Source organism: Rhynchophorus ferrugineus, unplaced genomic scaffold (assembly GCF_030347505.1).
Source record: "Rhynchophorus ferrugineus isolate W39M unplaced genomic scaffold, kcgeb_rfMv2 rfM8, whole genome shotgun sequence".
In the NCBI taxonomy this organism is placed as follows: Eukaryota; Metazoa; Arthropoda; class Insecta; order Coleoptera; family Curculionidae; genus Rhynchophorus; species Rhynchophorus ferrugineus.
Genome location: NW_027472587.1, coordinates 428,413 through 450,219, shown reverse-complemented (window position 1 = coordinate 450,219; position 21,807 = coordinate 428,413). Strand labels below are relative to the sequence as shown.

Below are 21,807 nucleotides of genomic sequence, written 5' to 3'. Positions count from 1 at the left end.
TGATGTCACTATATGCACGTCAAGATTTTATGGAAATGATTACTCTGCTTAGGTGTTCATGTGAATACCTCTCCTGGACCCATGACTCTTGCGCTTGGGATGGTCATAGTAAAAAATGTTCATCAGTTTCAATACAATGTGACGAAAAAAAAATTTTTTTGGTTAAAACAGTTTAAAATTACATTTTTAGTCAATTCGTACGATAGCGTCCTTTTGGATCATGTCTACCAAGTAGTACAGTCTGCAAAGAATTCATTCATTAAGTACTAAGTTGTCTGAAACTTCTTTGAAAGTTTAAGCTAGATTCTCGTCCAATCAGTCTTGCTCCAGACCGTTTTTTCTATTCACATCAAAATCACCACCTCTAAACAATCGGAACATGATGGAGTTTCTTCAAATTAACCAACAAAAATAATGATTATCGAAAATGCAATTTTGAGCGTTCCATGATTTGCGTCTGCATATCCTAAATCAATAATACCAAATACAAACTGTTGTTTTATATAGAGAAATGTTGTTTAACAATTGGTTTAATTAATATTTCGCATTTTCACCTATATCGTTAATCAAAATACACACAAATCCTAATATATTTCGAATATGGGACTTGTTTATTATCAATCCGCCCTTATTGAAAAAAAAATTATAAATAGAATATAACGGATATTCCACTCGACCAATCCGTATACTAATAACACGGTTGTCTGTAACATACTAATTAAACTATAAAGGTTAATCAAGTGGTCCGGACAAAGAAAAATGATAGCTGTTTGTTTATCATAGTAGGAGTGAAATATATTGCTTTAAAGGAGGCACAACAACGTTGTCTGCGGCGACAAATTCGGGGACCTGGCCGTATGTGCTCTCCATCGCTTGATAGTTTCGTCCCATTTAATAGTTAGCGCCGATTGAAGAATAAATCACCGCACTCACGCCGTGATAACATACGGTCTTCGCTCGATCAAGTTGACTATGCGTTTTGCATGAAAACAAGCGCGCCATTCATTTTTTTCTCTCGGTTGATGTTTATTTGAGAACTTTATGTCGCGATACTCAGCCGTTATCTTTCGTCGTAAAGATATTAGGCGATTCGGGAAACGTAATCACATTCCGCCTCTTGGATATCTCTTATTTATTAAAGTCATTCACGTTAATTAGCGCGAGAACTGTTTACAAAAACAAAGTTGGCGCGGATCGGTACCGATTTCGTCAGGAAACGTCAGTTTTTCTCGGTTTCGCGCTCGGTTCGAGATGATTATGTTTTGGGTCTTTGTGGGATTGACATTCGCGTTTTTGTTCTACGTCTGCATACAGTGTCGCCTGAAGAAAAACGAGAAAGCTTATGGTCAGTACCAGTGTCTTCCCGATTATGTAATTCTAGGTATGTTCTGGTAATATAATAATTAAATTAAATCTTAAATTAGCACTTAATTCTTGGCGGTGCATTTAATGATAGTTCATCTACGTCTTATGATTTGTTTTAAAATGAGTATAAAAGATCTTCTCTATTATGTAATTCTAAGTAGGTTTTAGTGATTTAATAATTAAATTAAACTTTATAGCAATATTTAGTTCAATATTTTTGGGTGTATATTTAATGATCCTTTAAACAAAAAACATTATCTACTTCATCCACGTTTTATAATTTATATTAAAATGAATACAAAACCTCGTATTTCATAATTCTAGGTATTTTTTTGTGATTTAATAACTAAATTAGACTTTAAATTAATACTTCATTCAATATTCTTGGGCGTAAATTTACTGATACTTTAAAGAAAAAACATTATCTACTTCATCCATATTTCATGATTTCGAATTAGTTAATGAATCCTCTTCTGGATTGCATAATTCTAGGTATGTTTTTGTTATTTAAAAATTAAATTAAGCTTTATATTAATACTTCATTCAATATTTATGGATGCAAATTTAATAATAGTTTAAAGAAAAAACATTATCTAACAGGTCAATTGAAAAGTCCCCGGCCTACCATAGTAAATCCCATTTTTTAGCAAAATTATTTTTTTTTAATTCAACATAATTCCCTTCAAGGGTGATACACTGATTATAGCGACCCTCCAACTTTTCGATACCATTTTTGGACTACGATTTGTCCTTTGCTTCAAAATAGGCCTCAATTTCGGCGAACACCTCTTCAGTTCACAGATTCTTTTGAAATCTGAGAACAGAAAATAGTCGATGGGGGCCAGATATGGAGAATACGGTGGATGAGGAAGCAAATCGAAGCCCAATTCATGGATTTTTTCTATGGTTTTTCACTAACTTGTGACATGGTGCATTGTTTTGGTGAAGCAGCACTTTTTCTTCATATGCGGCATTTTCGTCCTTCAAACGGTACAATAACGCTATGTAATAGTCGCTGTTGATGGTCCTTCCTTTTTAAAAGTAGTCAATGAAAATTATTCCATGCGCATCCCAAAATACAGACGCCATAACCTTCAAATATTCGTGAATGATATGATTTACACGTTCAGATGATATCTTTAGAGTGTCTGTTATTTCATTCAATTTCAATTTACGGTAATTTAAAATCACTTTGTGGATGTTTTAAATGTTTTCGACGGTAACAACCTCTTTTGGGCGTCAACTGCGTTCACCATCTTCGGTGCTCATTTCAGCACGTCTAACCTAATCCTTGATGGTTGATTTTCCTGGGGCAGTGTCCAGAAACTCGGCATTATGCCAATTGTTTGTTTCAATTGTATTTTATCCCTTCAAAAAGCAATATTTTATCAACAAGCGAAATTTCTTTTTATCCATTTTTGCCACAATAACAAAAGATGCTTCACTCAAAATGATATAATTCACAAACAAATGATCCGACAGATGTCAAATTTTTTATACACGGGTACTTTTCAATTGACCTGTTATTTCATTCACGTTTCATGATTTGTTTTAAAATGAAGATGAAACGTCCTTTTGATTATACAATTCTAGATGTTTTTGTGATTTAATAATTAAAATATACTCTAAATTAATATTTAATTCAATATTCTTGGGTGTGCATCGAACGATAATTTAAAGAAAAAACATTATCTATTTCATCCACATTTTATGACTATAAATTCTTTAATAAATTACTGTGTATTATTATATATTATTGTGTATTAACTTAATTATCTTCTCATGTTTTTGTGTTGTATTACTGTTGATTAACCTTGCCAACATAAATGTGGATGGCTCTCTGATCATTTTTCGCTTTTAATAGGCTGTTATTGGGAAAAATTAGCGGAAAATATATTAATTAAAATATTTTCCATCGTTTACTATAACATTTTCCCATTTTTTTAGCAACATGGCGATAACGTGTTACAGGTATGATGTTGGTGTGACAGCGATCAATTTTTGCACTTTATTGGCATTCGAAACGGTGTGCCACTCTCTGAACAAGTTGCAATCAGAAGGTGCAATGTCTGGGAAAACATTGGCTGCAGCAGAACTTCCAGGTGCATCCTTCTTGCGGTCTTAAATGACCTTGCGTCTGTTAATCGCTATTACTGATCTTCTTTTCAACAATATATAGTTCTACTTATTCAAATTGCATCGATAGACATTTGCTTCAGTAGTTTAAATCGGTTTTAGTAGCTCATATTACATTACCTTGCTGACTCCGTCATATATAAATAAATATTTGACGTAATTTTGAAATAATAATGAAATAATAATTGAATAATTTTGAAATAAATAAACTGAAACATAATTTTCATTGAAGTCATATAGTAGCTACTTTCCCTCCTTTAGGTCTTTTTCGGTGCATGTTAGCGTATAAAAACTGTTGATTGATTTACTGCTAAGCTATCTGAAGGCTTTTTGAGTGTTCGAGCTGGGGGTTCTTTCTATAAGTCTTGCAATTCATTGGTTTTAAATATTTTTGTTCCTCCAGACCGTTCTTTGTTATTGACATCAAAATAACCACTTTGAAATTGTTATAACCGACTACAACAGAATCGACATTACCAACACCATAATCATAAAATTATTTCATAGATTTCGACAACAGGTTTCTTCAAATCAAATAACAAAAAGTATTGAATATCGAAAATAGAATTTTGAGCGTTCCATGATTACCGTCTGCATACACTGAATATAATTCAGGAACATTAAATGATAAACTGTTGTTTCATGTACTTAATTTTAAAATACTTTGCATCTTCCCACAATCTCAAGAATTAATAATTAATTATATCTTGTGTTACTATAAATTGTTTAATTTGTAAAAAGACAAATTTATATTTATGTATACAGGATGATTTTGAACAAGTTTATATTAACAGAAATTATTTGTTCGTTATATAGCTCGCATTCAAAACGCGGTTGTTTTTGCCAAAAAAATATGAATCACCATATCACCCACTAGTTTGTTTTCACTAGAAACAACCAGTCCCAATTTATACATTTTTCATACACACATATTTTATAGCACGGTCTATTATCAATAAAGCTTAAATCTTTTTAGAAAAGTAGACAAATAAACGAACATTTCCGTAATAATGTGTGAGTTAAAAATATAAATATATTTTTAAATAAATAATTTTAATTAATACAAATTAAAAAAATAGATTTCTACATTTGAATCTTTCTTTTGTAACTTGTTGACGCCAGTATGGGTATCATTGGTTTAATCTTCTTAGGGTGATGAAAAGTCTTTATTCATGACCATTGGCTAAGGCTCTACGGATATTATTTCTGAAGTATTCTTCAGCACTTTGTTCTGAAACCAGCTTCAAATTCCTCTACTTATTATTTATTCTAAAAGAGGTTGGTTCTAAAGTTGGTTTCATTTATTTGTGAAATTGAAATGACAGATTTTATTTTATATTATATTATATTATATATTATTTCTCATTCAATTTAATTCGTCCTTACTTTACCCCAATGCGAATTATGTTTAATGATGTTTTTAATATTGTAACTTCTTCTTCTTCATATTACATTCAGTATAATTAGCAAAAGTAGCTATTTATTATGTTGAACTGAGACACCAGCGGTGTATTTGACACAATAACCTGTCCCAAGAGCTATTTCCTTCTAGGAGAAGTCTCACGTGTTTAACTCCGAGATTTATACTAAGGCTTTAATTATTCTGCTAATTAATTGTTTGAGCAACATTTTCTTTACTTTATTAAACTCTCTTATGCAATAATTTATCAAAAGGCTGTACCATATCAAGAAAAATCCCAAAACAGACTATTTTTTCTTCATATTCAATAATGTTTATAATTCTTTGAGTTCGGTATATTGTTGAGTAATTCTCCGTTATACTTTATCTTTTAAGTGGAATTTTTAAAATGGTTTGTAATTATTGGAGATAAATAGAACAGATCCATTCGATTGGATTACTTTTTTTGGGTGGTTTAGGTATCATTATTGCTTCCACTATTCCATATCTTAGGTACATGATTCAATCCAAAAAAGAGTATTAATTAAATGTGTAAGTTTTACGATTGCTTTATATGGAATGTGGTTTAAAATCTGTCCTGTAACTAAATAAACTCCTAGAGAATTTTTGTGTTAATCTTTTCTTTTCATTTTGTTGAAATACCTTTTGCAGTAATAAGGCTAATATTGTCATCATTTAAGATTTTCGTTATGAGTGTCTCCACCCTCATTCATTGTAACACATTCTAGCCTTTTATAGACTTATATAATCCATATAACTTTGATCTATTTAGATTTTTGGTTACTTTACTCTAAAATAAATAATCATTGCAATCTATTTGCTCTTAAATAGCATCGCCATTAAACACCTTTCTAAGGATTCGCAGTTTGCGGTATATAAAAGACTGTTTTCAATAAAACTAATTTTTCTGAGTGGTTAACTCAGTTAACCGTTTAATTTACTTAATATTGTTTTATATGTTTACTGAATATTTGTGGTTAAAATTGCAGTATATTTATCAACAATCTATTTATATACATTATATATTATACATATATACGAGATTATTCTCGGAATTGAAAATATTACATATTTATCTTCCGTATTCAAATTAACCCATTATTCATTCTTACGGAAGTCATTTTATTGTTATATTTTTATTGACCTTTAATTTACAATAGATACTACGCGATATATCGATTTATACAATAGTCGTATGCAAACAAACAAGTAGTTTTTTTGGCGATTTTAATGTCAACGTGACAACACTGCTCGATTCATTAAATTAAGGACGATGCCTCTAATACCGTTTCAGATATGAAATGTATGCATTTGTTTCGTGCACTCATAGTTTATAAGTTCATCCAAGGCCAACTAATTTTTTTTATTTGAATTTATGGTTTTAAAGTTCTTTAATATTGAATAATGTATTGAAAAATAATATTAACTGGCAAACATGAGAATGTGTTATTAAATTGTATAAATTCTGATTAATTTTTAAATAACAGGATTTTCCGTCATTAATAATTATCAACGATCAACGAAAATATCTAAACTGAACAAATGCGTAAATTGATTTTCAAGTACTGATAATTTATTTGTCAACAAAAGGATTAAAAATTCGAATTAATTTGAATATAAGTTTGGGAAAAAGTAATTTAGATTTTTTCTAATAGTGATATTTAAAATCGCCTATCTCTAGTAATACTTATCCGATAAAACCATATTATAGCGTGGCTAAAAGGTACTGAATAAAGGGCAGCGTCATTCAATATTCGTCAAGTTATTGCGTCTTGAAAATACATATTCCAAAAATCTAAAATTGTGTTTATGGTATTGAGGTACGGAGGCCAGAAGTGCTTTTCGTGCTCTTATTCCGGATATTTAAATTTTACAGATAAATCCCCTGAAAAGCGTTATTTTTTAAAGGAATGACTATGTGCAATGAAAATTGGATCAAGTAAAAATCCGGAGAAACATTACTATTACATACATCATATTATTATATATATCGCATTGACGCCAAAAATGATCCCAAGTGTTTGTTTGGTGGTCTTACCTTAGGACTTCGTTGGAGAATACATCTGGTCTTACCTAGCCTGATTACTGACATGACTGGTGATGGTTGCTCTTTCATTATAAATTCTTGCCCATAAACAATAAGAAGCATAAACTAAAAATACACCCAGTTGTAACGAGATTCCAATGACTTTAGTGAAACGGCCGTGAAATTGCTTTAACCACTACGCCATGAATCAGGTTCTTAAGATTAGCATCGTAGAACTGAATCGACGTAATTTTAAAGATGAGCAGACAGGGAATTTAAACTTAACTTAACTTAATTATATGTAAACTGACAATGCTGGATTTTCCATAACAAAGCAAAACAAAACTACAGATTTTAATTAATTTTCATACATCCATAGTAAACTACTATTGACGAAGAATAATGAAATCCTTGAAAAATATGTTTAAAATATGGAAATGCATTACATCACGCGTATCACATGATTGTTCGATCACCGTTTGTCTGAAAAACCGGCATCTACTAGATTTTCGTAATTTATTTCATCCATGCATCCACTTGTTTACCTCACTCAAGATCGTAAATTACAATGGCCTCTTAATAAACATTTGTGGTTAATGAACTTTAATTTAATAACAAATAAACCAACGTTATTAATAAATAACTACATAGAAAGATTTCAATTTATAAATATGAGTATTTTGGAATCCTTATTAAATGATACGCAGTTTTAACGTTGTCAAAGGTCAGCGAATCTTGTAAACACAATTCTTATGTCCATTTTTGATATAATTAATGTGCCGTGAATAAAAAATGACTCGAAACTAAGCGATAGGTATATTAATTAATTTTCAACAGATGGTGCTACTGTATATTAAGTTGTGGGTTCTATGCGATGCAACCCACACAATAACTTAGTAAAAACAAGGACCACGTGGAATTCTTTGTTTACAGACAATGGTCCGGCACGACACAAGGGGCACTTCTTCTGACAGCGGAAAAATGAGAAAGAGAGTTTTTCGAGGGTTGCAATTTGGATTTATACCTGGCCGAATGCGATGGTGCCAATTACACCAGTTGGCAATCGGCCAGTGTAAAGTATAAGAAGAAGAAATACCCTTCGCTGTTGTCGGTTTTATTTTTGGGCTTTGCGCGTTGTGCAGTATGTCTGGTTGTCTAAGCCGCCACATCACTCCCCCCCTAGCGACCTAGATTGGGAGCGAATGTGACGCGCTTTGTTTTGGGTCCTGGATACGTTCTAATAGATGATTCCGATTCTTTGTTGTTCGTTTCTTCAGCCTCTATGAATGCAGGTTTCAGTCGGTCTATGTTGATCTCTGTGTCTTTGCCGTTGATGTTTAACCTATAACAATGTTCATTAATTCTGTTTATTATCTTATACGGCCCTTCATATGGCTGTTCTAAGGGTTTCTTGACACGGTCGACTCGAACAAAAACGTGAGTGCATTCGTGGAGCGCCTTGTGTGTGAAAATTCGCGGCTTGATATGGTGTGCTGTGCCTTGAGGTCTGATTTTTCGCATGGTGGTCCGAAGATGCTCGAGGAAAACTCTGGGATCTTGATGTGGTTCCTCCTCGGTGAAATATTCACCGGGTAATCGTAACGTGGTCCCGTATGTCATTTCTGCTGCTGACGTTTGCAAATCTTCCTTGAAACTGTTTCTCAGTCCCAACATTATCACGGGAAGTACCTTGACCCAATCATTTGTTTGATGGGCTTTTATAGCTGATTTGAATGTGCGATGCCAGCGTTCGATCAGTCCGTTTCCCTCCGGATGGTAGCTTGTTGTCCTGATGGTCTGAGTTCCTATCATTTTAGCAAGTGCATCGAACAATTGAGAATCGAACTGCGATCCTCGATCTGTAGTTATCTTCTTTGGCGTTCCAAATCTGGCTACCCATGTTCCAAAGAATGCGTCGACTATGGTGCTTGCAGATATGTCCTTAATTGGTGTTGCTTCAGGCCACCGTGTTAGTCTGTCGATCATTGTAAGACAGTATCGATAACCTTGAGATGTCGGCATCGGTCCTACAATGTCGATGTTAATGTGGCTGAATCTCTCGTCCGGTATGGCAATATGAAGAGGCTCTCTGCGTACGTGTCTGCCAATCTTCGATCGCTGGCACGGCAGACAAGTGCGAGACCAGTGCTTGATTTGCTTGTTCATACCGGGCCATATGAATTTGTCGGCAATGCTCTTCAGGGTTGCGCGGCTACTTCCGTGTGCGGTGTTATGGACGACGTCGAATATTTTCTTCCGGAGAGTCTGCGGGATATATGGTCTAATGGTGGCATTCGACACGTCGCAATATATTGTTGCTTCTGTATTGTCCAATCGGATTGATTTCAACGTCAACGACATCCGTTCTCGCAACAGTTTGTGTAATTCGGGATCTCGTTCTTGTTCACGTGCGATATCTGCAGTAGAAACTATGACGGGCATGGTGATGTCGTTAATACGGGACAATGTGTCGGCGACATTATTCTTAAGTCCCTCGATGTGTCGGATGTCTGTTGTGAATTGTCCGATCAAATCTAAATGTCTCTGCTGCCGTGGTGATGCCTTGTCTGGATTTTGGTCGAAAGCGTAGGTTAACGGTTTGTGACCTGTGAATATCACCGTCTCCCTGCCTTCGATCATGTGTTTGAAGAATTTGATGGAGTCGTATATCGCCAGTAGTTCTCGGTCGTAGGTGCTGTATCTCGCTTGTGTCTGCGAGAACTTTCTAGAAAAAAAACCAAGTGGTTGTCTGTTACCATTTGATATTTGTTCTAGTGCGGCGCCCATCGCTGAATCAGATGCGTCGGTGATGAGGAAAAGTTTACTTTGTTCCATTGGGTGTGCCAGTAAGGTTGCCTTGGTGAGTTGTTGTTTGCATTCTGCAAATGCGGCTTCTGTTTGCGGGGTCCATTTTACGGGTCTTTTGTCTTTCTTTTTTGCGCCTGCCGTGAGCCCGTGAAGTGATGCTTGCGGTTCTGCTGCATGTGGGATGAATCTTCTATAATAATTGATCATACCCAGGAACCGTCGGAGTTCTGTGACTGTTTGGGGCTTCGGGAAATCCTGGATTGACCTGACTCTATCCTTCAATGGTTTGGTACCGCTGGCGTTCACTTCGTGTCCAAGATATTCTACTGATAGTTTACCTAGGACGCATTTTTCGGTCTTCAGCGTCAAACCGTGGAGCTTCAGCCTATCCAGCAACTGGTTCAGGTGGTCTCGATGTTCTTCTTCGGTCTTGGATGCCACAAGTATGTCGTCTATATAACAAAACGCAAAATCCAGTCCCCGGAGTATGTTGTCCATAAATCGTTGAAAGGACTGTCCTGCATTTGTTAGACCGAATGGCATCACGTTGAATTCGAAAAGGCCGAACGGCGTGATTATAGCAGTCTTCTCACGGTCCTCTTTGGCCATTGGAATGTTAAAATAGGCTCTTTGAAGGTCCAACGTCGAAAAAACTGTACAGCCGTGGAGTTTGTGTGCAAAATCTTGAATATTAGGAACTGGGTACTTATCCGGAATCGTTGTATTATTCAAGTTTCTGTAATCACCACATATTCGCCAGCTACCGTCCTTCTTTTTCCGTAACAGAATTGCGCTGGAATATGGGCTCTTGGATGGACTGACAATCCCATCTTCGATCCATTCTTCGATTTCCTTTTTAGCTGCTTTGTATCTTCCGGGTGACAACCGTCGTGCTTTAGCGGTGCATGGGGGCCCGCGTGTTATAATGTGGTGCTTGACACTGTGCTTCGGTTCCCGGATCTTGGCTGGTCGCGTTACTTCCACGTGTTGTTCGAGAACTTTATGAAAATCGGCTTCGCCATTCACGGTTTTAATGGTCGGCGTCCGTGCATCTTGCGAGATTTGTCCGATGGAGGTGAGGCTGGTTTTACGGTCGATGAGTCGCTGGTTTCGCAGATCGGGTAATAGGTCGAATTCGTGAAGAAAATCGCTTCCCACGATCGGTTGGGCCACGTCAGCTATAACGAACGTTCAAAGGAATGGTCTTCTTAGATTGAAATCCAACGTCATCCGTTTTTCTCCATATGTTTTAATCACAGTTTTGTTGGCAGCATAGAGTTTTTTTCGTTGGGCTCGCGTAACTCGAATACGATTTGGGGAGCACTGAAATGTCGGCACCAGTGTCTATAAGGAATCGCGTGCCAGTTTTGATGTCCTTGATTAGGAGGCGTTTCGTAGCGGAAACCCCAGCGGCTGCCTCGACACGCGCTGGAGTATTTAGTTTTCCGACTGCTTCTGCGGTGGTTTCCAGCTGCATGGGAGTGTGCAACGATACGCTTCGGAACCAAATCTTTGATGGTAGAAACATATCGTTTGATCCGCGTTTCGTCGTGGTGTCCATTCTCGACTACTGGTCCTGCGTCTGTTCTGATATTGTCGTGGATTGTGTTGACGCTGTTGTGGTCGTGCTTTCATTTCCTTCACTTCCTGCCGTAGTTCTTGCACCATTCTCGTGAGTTCATTTATTTGTTGGCTATTGTTATCCGGTTGTGAATACGCTTGCGGTGTTGGCATCGTCGCCGGCGTTGCTCGTACTTGGGATATAGTCGGTTCCAACGATTCCATTATGCGGTCGGCCATTGCAGCAAGCGCGATCAGACTGGTCCCATCGTTTATCGCCAAAATTGTCTTCACTTGTTCGGGCAATTGCTCCAGAAAAATGCGTTTGACTATTGCATCTGGGAATTGTTTCCCGCCTAGACTGCGTATCCGTTGTAGGTAAGCCGACGGTTTCATGTCATCCATGGGTAGCCCGCGTAGTAATTTCTTAATTCGCATGTCTTCGGAGTCCGAATGGAGGCTGATCAGTCTATCTTTCAGGGCCTCGTATTTCCCGGTCTTGGGTGGGTCATCCAGAATATCTCCCACGAGGTCCACCAAATCAGGTTCTAAATTTGATAGCACGTATCGGTATTTTGCGGATGTTGCTGCTTCTTTCTCCATGTTCTCTTCTTAGGCTGTTGTGACTTTTCTTGTGTAATAATGTAGCCGGTTTGGCGTCGTGTCGGTAATCACGTGGACTAGCACAGTGCTCAGAAAAACAGAAAAATGTTTTGCCGAAAAATGCTCCTACCTTGCTTTCCAATCACGTCGGGGTCACCAATTTGTGGGTTCTATGCGATGCAACCCACACAATAACTTAGTAAAAACAAGGACCACGTGGAATTCTTTGTTTACAGACAATGGTCCGGCACGACACAAGGGGCACTTCTTCTGACAGCGGAAAAATGAGAAAGAGAGTTTTTCGAGGGTTGCAATTTGGATTTATACCTGGCCGAATGCGATGGTGCCAATTACACCAGTTGGCAATCGGCCAGTGTAAAGTATAAGAAGAAGAAATACCCTTCGCTGTTGTCGGTTTTATTTTTGGGCTTTGCGCGTTGTGCAGTATGTCTGGTTGTCTAAGCCGCCACAAAGTCGCATTGGGTACATTGGAACCAACTTTTATATAAAGCCACACTAACAGATTTTATTCTTCAGTATATGTCATTTCGTCGAAGTGTGAACAAAATACTTTCAGTGCGTTGAAAATATTTAAATTTGTACCGAGTAAATCGAATTTGTGGGAAGTTTTACATTTTTACTTCAATTTTAAACAAAAAGGCAGCTGAAGGTTATCGAACTGTGCTGTGTGAAGCTTATGTCAACTATGCTCCATCCATTTCAACACGTATATACTGGTTCTGACGTTTTAAAAATGGTGAATTAGACACCGAAGACGAAGACCGTTTTGGACAGAAAAAAAATTGAAGACAAGGATATGAAGGCATTACTTCATTAAACATTTAATGGGAATCAGCTATCGACAACAATTGATGCGTTTGATCCGAGCAAGAACGTTATTATTAGAACGATTTCTCGATCACTTATTGAGAAACCGGTGAAAATATATGTGGAAACATTAAAATGGGTATTCTCCAAACCTACTCCTTCTGTTAAAACTTATTCCCACATATGAGTGGTGACCTATCTGAGCAGTGCTTCAGTTCTTATGATATGTTCGTTCTTTCGAGATGTGGCTATACATAGACAATATTTTGAATAAAATACACTGTACCGACTTTTCACAATAAATCAAGCATTAATTTGACGAAATGACACACACTGGAAAGCTGAAAAGTGGATGAGGCTTCAACATGAAGCTAGTTACAAATGTACCCGATTCATTTCAATACAGAGTAACACAATATGTTCCAAATCCTTTAAAATAAATGCATAGTTCAATATTAATATAATCTATATGTTCCTAAAAGCAAATTATGTGACCTATTTGTAATTTTTTCAAATCGAAGTTCAAAATTTGAATAGGAAAAGATATGATACTTTGAGTCAGACAACATTAGTATTATTAAGATATTAACGGAAACTTAAAAATTAGCAATTAAAAATTAAATAATAAGTTATGTATTCATACTAAAACATGTTCTAAATCGTCAGTATAGGAAATATTTATTTTCTGATATTAATATTTGTCTTTCATGGAACCAAATAATTGACAAACAAAATATTTACTTATCCTTATCATTATTTCGGTTATGGAGTATGTAATAGTAAAGCGAACGAAATAATGTTTGTACTCTAACAATAATGTAAAGATAATAATATTAAATAAAAGATGAGGCTATGATTTTCAAAACAAAGTTTAAAAAAATTGTAATTTGTGATAGTGAAAATTCGATGGATCGGACTGGTTATTAACACCAACTGTTCTGTACAGAGCATGTGACTTTTTATTTGAACATAATTTACCAGTTAATAATAAAATTCAATAAGAAATGGCGTGACCTTATGTACGCACGTTTTAAAGTTGTTTATTAGATATTAGCTCTGGTTATTAACTACTATTTAACAGCTAACGAAATATGTTTGTATTTATCTAGATATAATATTATAAAAATACGTAAATATTCGTTTGCAAAATATCAGAAAACTTTAAAGATCTTCACCGTTTGCTTTAAATGTAAACATAATATTGCACTGAGACATAAACAAACCACATGATTTTTCAATTTAATTAGGATTAATTATATATATAATTATGTATTAATTAATAAGATTAATTAATTATATATAATTAATTATATATAATTATATATATATATATATATATATATATATATATATATATATATATATATATTTACTTTAATTAATATATATATATATATATATATATATATATATATATATATATATATATATATATATATTTACTAAATGTTTCGCTTTCGACAAAGTGAAAGGCTCCAAGGATAACTAAAAGATATCTCAACAAGGTTTACCTAGCTTAAACACAGCTACAAATGGTCAACTTACAGATGAATTCAATGAATCTCATCATTAATCCATAGCCGGCGCCCAGGTAATCTACTTCTCAACCAATTTGCCTCACTGACATACGTCTGTGAGGAATTCGTTCACTTATTCTTCGATAGACATATCCAGTACAGAGATAGACCATTCCAATCTTGAGACGTGTCTGTTTCAAAGTGAACTGTTTGTGTGCGAAATGATTTTATGAAGAGATATATTTTTATTGTTGGTTTATCATACATCAATGTCGTAAGTGTTTTTATAACTTCTGATATTCACTTTTAGAAACAGCTACTTCCAAATCTGCCCTATGCCATTCCAGTAAGTTTATCTTTCTAGTTTTAGGTTTTTCCTAACATTGCGGTATTACTCGAGACCGATCAGTTTCGCTTGATGTAATTCTTTTACTGCCTGTACACATTCATCGAATATCCAGATATCTAGAGTTTATAATGATACAAAATAAATTAGTGTGTTTGTTAAAAATAGTAACTGACGTACTATCACCTGTTATTCATATTAATAAAGAACCTGTTGTAGAATGTGTGTGTGTGTGAATGTGTGTCAATACACCTCTATACATGACAAATATTCCAAAATTGTCGAAGGTCAATGTTGTTCATTAATTGATGAATGGGAATTAACAGAAATTCTGATATCCAAACATATCGTAGAATGTAACTGATGAATATGATATATTTTATAGCTTCATTCTGCAGAGTACCTTATTTTTTGGATGTTGATGCAATTGACGGCAATACAAATGACATTGAAAAGCTGGCTGTTTTAGCTTTTATACACAAGTGGTCCAAACTATAAACATTCATAGTTGCAACTTGCAAGCCAGAAAATCAGTCTCTAGATATACATTGACGCCAAAAATTTTAGAAATATATTCTTTTAGTTATTACATTGTTACTGACCCTTTTCGACTAACCTATAATTTTTCATTATAATAGCTTAAATCTAGGTATATATAAAAGTAATGATAATTGTGATTTTCTTCCAATAAATCAATACATTTTCTGTATTTTTAACCTGAAAGTTAACGGTCAGTAATGTCACCCCAACCTGAAAGTCCTCATCTAATTATATATATATATATATATATATATATATTCATTTAATTATAAATAAAACTTTAAAATATTTAAATATCTACTGTATATATTAAGGTATTCAATAAGTGTTTTATTTATTTGGGATATTCCACGCACTTTTCACAAAATTACTAAATGATTTCCAATTATTATATTATCATGCTTATAAACTATAAAGACAACTGAGTTGAAACAATTCCATTATTATGAATATCAAACTTCACGTGATATAGATAAAGAGAATAAGAGAGATAAGAAAGATTTTCCTATTTACAAGTCACAAGTTCGCTTAATTTTATAAACTCTTGAGATTTGACTGTATTTAACAATTTTTTTTTATTTCAGCCCAACCGCAGGACCAAAATGTCTTCAATATTAGTAGCAGAGTTCAAGGCCAGGAACAACGACATCCTGATGCCTTCGTTTCACTAGAGCACATCACTATAATGAATGAATTAAACAAGCCACCAAAATATGATGATGGTAGGTTTCTGATCTATTGTAAATGTATTGTAAAAGTTCTAAAAAAAATAATTTAAAAAATGCTATAACTTATAATTAGTGTTTAAATCATTGACTGTCCTGAAGGTAAAATTTTGCAAAGAAAAATGCATCAAATGGTAATGCTAACCATAGAGTAATAGATAGAAAACTAAATAGGAGGCTCTGGAAAAACTTTCTGCTTTGCCCAACATTCAGATGGGATTAAGTCGGACAATCAAGTAATTTGATTGGTCAATTTAAATCTCCATTATAGGCACCTGTAAGGAAAATATTTTGCTGTAAAGACAATTGATTGGTTTTTTGATAAAGTTTGGCACGTCACGGTTAACTGACCAATAAAATTTAAATAAAAAACAATTTAATTTCTGAAATAAATTTATTAAATAAAATTCAACGAATGAAATAAATATAATCTGTAAAAAATAAACTAATTTATTTATTCGGATAATTACACATTTTTTTTCTTTAATGTAATTAACCCCTCAAAGTAATTATTACATTTTTAATTCACTTTAAGAAATTTGTGCTCATTTGGGCAAAGAATGTAAGCACTATTTAATTCTTGAATCGCTTTACATCAATATTCCTGGTGTATAGAACTTTGGTTAATCCTTCCTTAAAAGGTTTGCATTCAGGAGCTATTATTTTAGTGGAGTTTCAACGATAATCTTTCAAATATATTTCCAAGAATAAAAGCATATGGCTGTTTGTGTAGATTCTTTCGGAAAGGGATTAATTTCTAAAATTAAAAAATAAATATTTGATATTTTATATGATTACTAAAATGAATAAACGTATCTCAACTTACAATAACAAAACACGCTGTAACGATTATAAATTTCTTTGATGGTTGATCCTTCATGATTGGGATTTTTAACGCAATCAACCATTTTTTAAAGACAGACATTTCATTTTGCATTTCTTTGCTATCTGTGCATCCGGGTACACAACACTTTCTAGATCGAGAATTCTTAGGTTAGACGCACTGAAAATTTCGCCCGAAACAAATAAAAAATAAAAGCGCTATAGAGAGGAAGTGAGCCAATCAGATCCCGTTACGGCTGTTAGCATAGCGCTTAAAACAAATAAAAGTTAAAAGTAGCAAAATCTACATGTTCGACGTGGCGAAGCATTTTCCCAAAATTTCCTATAAAGTTAAATCTCCATTTCTCTCTAACTAATCTTGAACGTAATCGATATATTTCAATAACCGATATAATCGATATAATCCTTTTAAATAATAGAAAGATGTTTTATTGTGATGGTGATTTGCATATGAAGAAATTCCCTTTATATTACTAAAAAGTCACTGCTACTTCATTTAGTATTCCTTTAAGAACCGTGATATATTATATCCACACAACATGTGTGAGTTGCTACATGTTAATATATTTCATTTGTATAATTTATAAAGCACTAATCATTTTTTCAATGAACTTAATTAATTTCTAAATTATTTGGTGTATAATTTCCGAAAGCAATAAAAAAAATATTTTCATCCAGCAATTTCTTATATTTTAACAGATCAATACCAAAAACTGGGTATTTTAACATAATGAAAATATATAAGCTTCATGAACAAAACTTACTATAAAGTTGGGCCTAACGAAAAAACTGCAAAAGCTTTCCCTAAATATGGTGAATGATTTAAATATTTATGGTTAGAATCTAAACTGACGTAATAGTTTTTAAAATCGATGTTCGATTCCAACTTCGAAGCAACGACTAATATATAGGCAAAGGAAGTTTGGGTATAATTTAATGAAGCTGTGTGATTAAGCTTTTGAGATTCTTTGTGCATTGTGCACCCCTTGACTATAAACCTATGTTAACTATATTATAAACTAGTTCAAAACTTTTAATCTCATGAGTCTTAAAGTTCGGTTCATGCAAAACCATTTTAACGTTTTTCCTGAAAACTTACGTGATGTGATTGAGGAGAACAAGGAATAAGAAGAGCAATATTTGATTAGGACGACAGATGAAGACGACCTAAAGATAATGGAGTATCAAGATGATGGGCAATTACTGTCGGTCACTTCACATAAAACAACAAAATAGATCAAACCGGAAAACAAGCTACACCAGATACTTTACGGAGAAATGGGAAAATGAAATATATATTTGATATTCACACTGTAGTAATTTAATATTATTTTAAGCAAATATGGCTTAATTTTTGAAGAATTTATTTTTTATAATATATAATGAAGGTTTTATTGTGAGATAATTGTGATATCCAATACAGTTTCAAAACTAAAAATACATAAAATTTAGATAAAGTGTTTAAAAACATTTTTATATCCATTTTTTATTCACTATCATCGAATAATTTTAGTGTTATTTCTTCTAATAACCATATTAGTAACCATCTAAATTAACTTTTTGGCTCTTTTTGTCACATTTAGCAAATATATTTCTACAAAATGTATGTTATCATTCGAATTTTCTTCTACTTATTTTTCTACATATTATTGAACTTTAAAGGTGCTTTTGGCACATTACATATTGCTATGTAGTTTAATGATTCTACATACTAATAATTTTTTTAGTAGAAGTTAGTGTTACCCGTAGTTAAGTTGTTCGTGTCACTTTAATCCATAAACATTAAGAGAATGGTCCAAGCGCTCTCTAAATATAGTTTCAAAGTATATTAAAAAATAAAACACCCTACATAGTTCAACGTACTGTATTACACTGTACAAATGAAATGATTACTTTTTGTACCTACAGAGGAAACTTTCCCTGACAATTAGTTAATAAAATATTTTATTTCATATGTTTTCACTTAATTATTCAATGGACTCAGCGTTGTTGATGAATACTTTACTTATTAAAACTCAACTGGAAACTAATACAGGCTGTCGACTGCCCAGTTAATTCTTCTCTCATTTATTTTTTCATTTTTAATTCCTTTCACTTCTTTTTGATAGCATTTTTAAACAAAGTTTCCTGATTCTTATAAAATCACCAGGCGTGTAACAGTGTGTTGCCCAGTCTTCGGTCAATCGGTCAATCGGTCAATTATAGAGCCTATTTGAACTTATGGCGTTGGAATAATACACGAAAAATTCTTCAATTAATTGACGAAGAAGAAGAAGCAGAAGAAGACCTCAAAATGAAAGGGATCTAGGAGGTTATCCAAGATTTGGTCTTAAAATATGAATTAAGGATACTAAATTACAACAACAGCAAAATCAGAAGTTTAAAGAGAACCAAACCACACGAACTTGTATAAGTGTTACTCTTAATTCTAGCTTAATTTTTGTTTGGCGAGTATTCATCTTATCTCATTTGTGTATTGATGCAAGTACAATAGAACAATGCTAAATACATTCATTTGTAAATTATGTTTCTACTAAGCATATGTAATGTAATGAATAGTAATTAAAAAACATTGAGAGGTTATTGTAATTTAGAGAACATATAACCGTAGAGTAATAGAGATGTAAGTCAATAGGGGACTCTGGCGTAGTTTGCTTGGCCCAACATCCAGAGCGCGTCATAATTGGCCGTTCAAATAATTTGATTGGCCAATTTAAATCTCCATTATAGGCACCTGTAAGAGAAATATTTAACTGTGAAGACATTTGATTGGCTCATTAGTAATGTTTGGCACGTGACAGCCTTGACAAAATGTTTAATTGTCATATAAATATAATCTATAATAATAAATAAATATAAATATATTATAAAAATAAATATATATAGAAAATATAAATATTTATGTTACGTCGTTTTGTTTTCTTATACTGAACGCAAACTTTGAGTATTTCACTATTAAAATTCTGTTGACCTGTTTTACTCAAAAGTATATTGCGCACCTTGTTATTATTTTTAACAATTTATTTGAAATATTATTATGGAATGTACAATTGAAAAATTTTAATTTACTTTTTTTCAAAAAAACATTGTGGCTTTCAAAAAAAATTGATATAACGTGTTATCGGCGTGGAAAAATCTCTGAATAAAATAGAAGATAGCTCAAGACCTGCTGATAGTATTTTCATTTCATCCCTGTTAGTATAGAATGTAAATATTTACAGCCCTCATCATGTTCATCCTCTTTACAATTACCTAAAAGCCAATGAGATGAAAAAAATTAACTTATGTTGAGCTCTTCAAATGATTTCTAAAACATACTAGATTCAGAACAAACCATGTCGGTTAAGTAGCCTTAAACCAATATATTTATTGGATAATTGCACTTTTTTTTTCTTTAATCAAATAAACCCCTCAAGGTAGTTATTAAATTGATGACACTTTAACAAATTTGTTCTTACGTGGGCAATAAATTTACCCCAACTTACAACAACAAAACATACTGTAATGATCATAAATTTTCTTCGATACTTAATCCAATCGTTTTGGGATTTTTAACATTATCAACCATTTTTTAATGACAGCCGAATACTTCTTCGAACGAAAACGATTCTGCATTTCTTTACTATCTGTGCATCCACACTTCCTAGACCGATAATTCACTTTAATGTGTACTACCTACTTATATATACTAATGAACTAATAATTTAATCTCTAAACGCATTATGCCATAAGTCAGCCATACTGAAAATGGCGCTCAAAATACATAAACAACAAACGTACCATAGAAATGAAGTGAGCCAATCAGATCCCATCGGGGCTTATAGCTTAGCGATTAAAGCAAGTAATAAGTTAAAAGTAGCGACATTCTCCAAAATTTCCTATGAAGTTAAATCCCTGTTTCTCTATGCCTATAACATATTATATATTATTAAAATTTAAAGCATTATAGCTGAATAATCCTAACCTACACCAATATTTTTAAATGTCAATGTCAAGGAAAAATTCCAGCACCTTGTTGGTATTTAATAAAATCTATAAATTTAAATATTGTATCCTGCAAAATATGTTGCAGAAAAACTAATGATGTTACTACGATTACTTATTCCTTATTTTTGTCCTTCCTTTTTGTTGTTGTTACTTCCTGAAATTAATGTTTATCATTTTTACAGCTCCACCATCATACGAAGAAGCTATAAAAATAGCCATGGCGCAAGATAATTCTTTGAAAACTTTTCAAACAGAAGTAGCTGCTTCGCAGGGCACAAGCAGTTCGTCTTCAGCAGCTGCAACATCGTCAGCAGCAACTCCGCAAATACAGCCAGCGATACCAAACCGAACTGAATAGCTTGTAACTTATAAGTGTAGTTTAGTTGTGATCCAAAAACAACTGTTCCGACATTATCATAAATTATTTAGTCGGAACAGGAACTGTGAAGGCTGTTAAGGTGCCTACAATATAGTATTATTTATAGATAGCGATCGTTAGATATTGGGTGGGATAGTATATTGTTTCACGTCAAAGGAGATTAAAAATGGAAAAAGGGCGATCTCTGTTCAATGGACATGCAACAATATATATGTTACTACCTCGATTTAATTAATGATAATTACATTTGAATATTTGTGAGCAAGAATGTATTCAAGAATGTGACTTTAACGAATCCGCCATATCACGAGCGTACGTCACACGAGATGTCACTGTGATTGTAAATAATATTTATAAGTATTTTTTTATTATTACTTACAAAAAATGGAATAGTATTAAACTGTTATAAGAGGACGTTAGTTTATTTTATGAAATGTAAATAAAAATCTCATTTACTGTTAATTAAAAGTTAAAGTGATTATACCGTCTTTTTTTCTACCTTAATTTATTATATAGAATAGGCTAGATGACGATGTAATAGGGAGATTATTAAAAATATCTATATTTTAAAATTAAAAGTGGGATTAGTAAGATTATACCAGAAATAACAACAAAACATTTCAAAATTCGCCATGTCAAGTCAAACAGCAATCAGAAACGCTACGAAACATTGACGTCACTTGCCGTCTTCTAACCATCATTTTCGCATTCCAACATTTCAGCA

General features: G+C 33.4%; 1 protein-coding gene across 14 annotated transcripts in view; it reads left to right on the top strand.

The window, feature by feature from the left end:
* The window catches only part of LOC143201430 (uncharacterized), a 108,023-nt gene extending 86,461 nt beyond the window's left edge, over positions 1–21,562 (top strand). For 12 of the 14 annotated variants that reach the window (XM_076412498.1, XM_076412493.1, XM_076412501.1 and 9 more), the window contains 2 exons: positions 15,734–15,871; positions 20,887–21,562. In XM_076412498.1, the coding sequence (XP_076268613.1) occupies positions 15,734–15,871; positions 20,887–21,062 (314 nt within the window). In that variant the 3' untranslated portion in view covers positions 21,063–21,562. Of the gene's footprint in view, positions 1–1,155; positions 1,382–15,733; positions 15,872–20,886 lie in introns of those variants that run through there. The other 2 variants (XM_076412503.1, XM_076412499.1) reach the window with 2 other exon arrangements.
* The last annotated feature ends 245 nt before the right edge of the window (positions 21,563–21,807 follow it).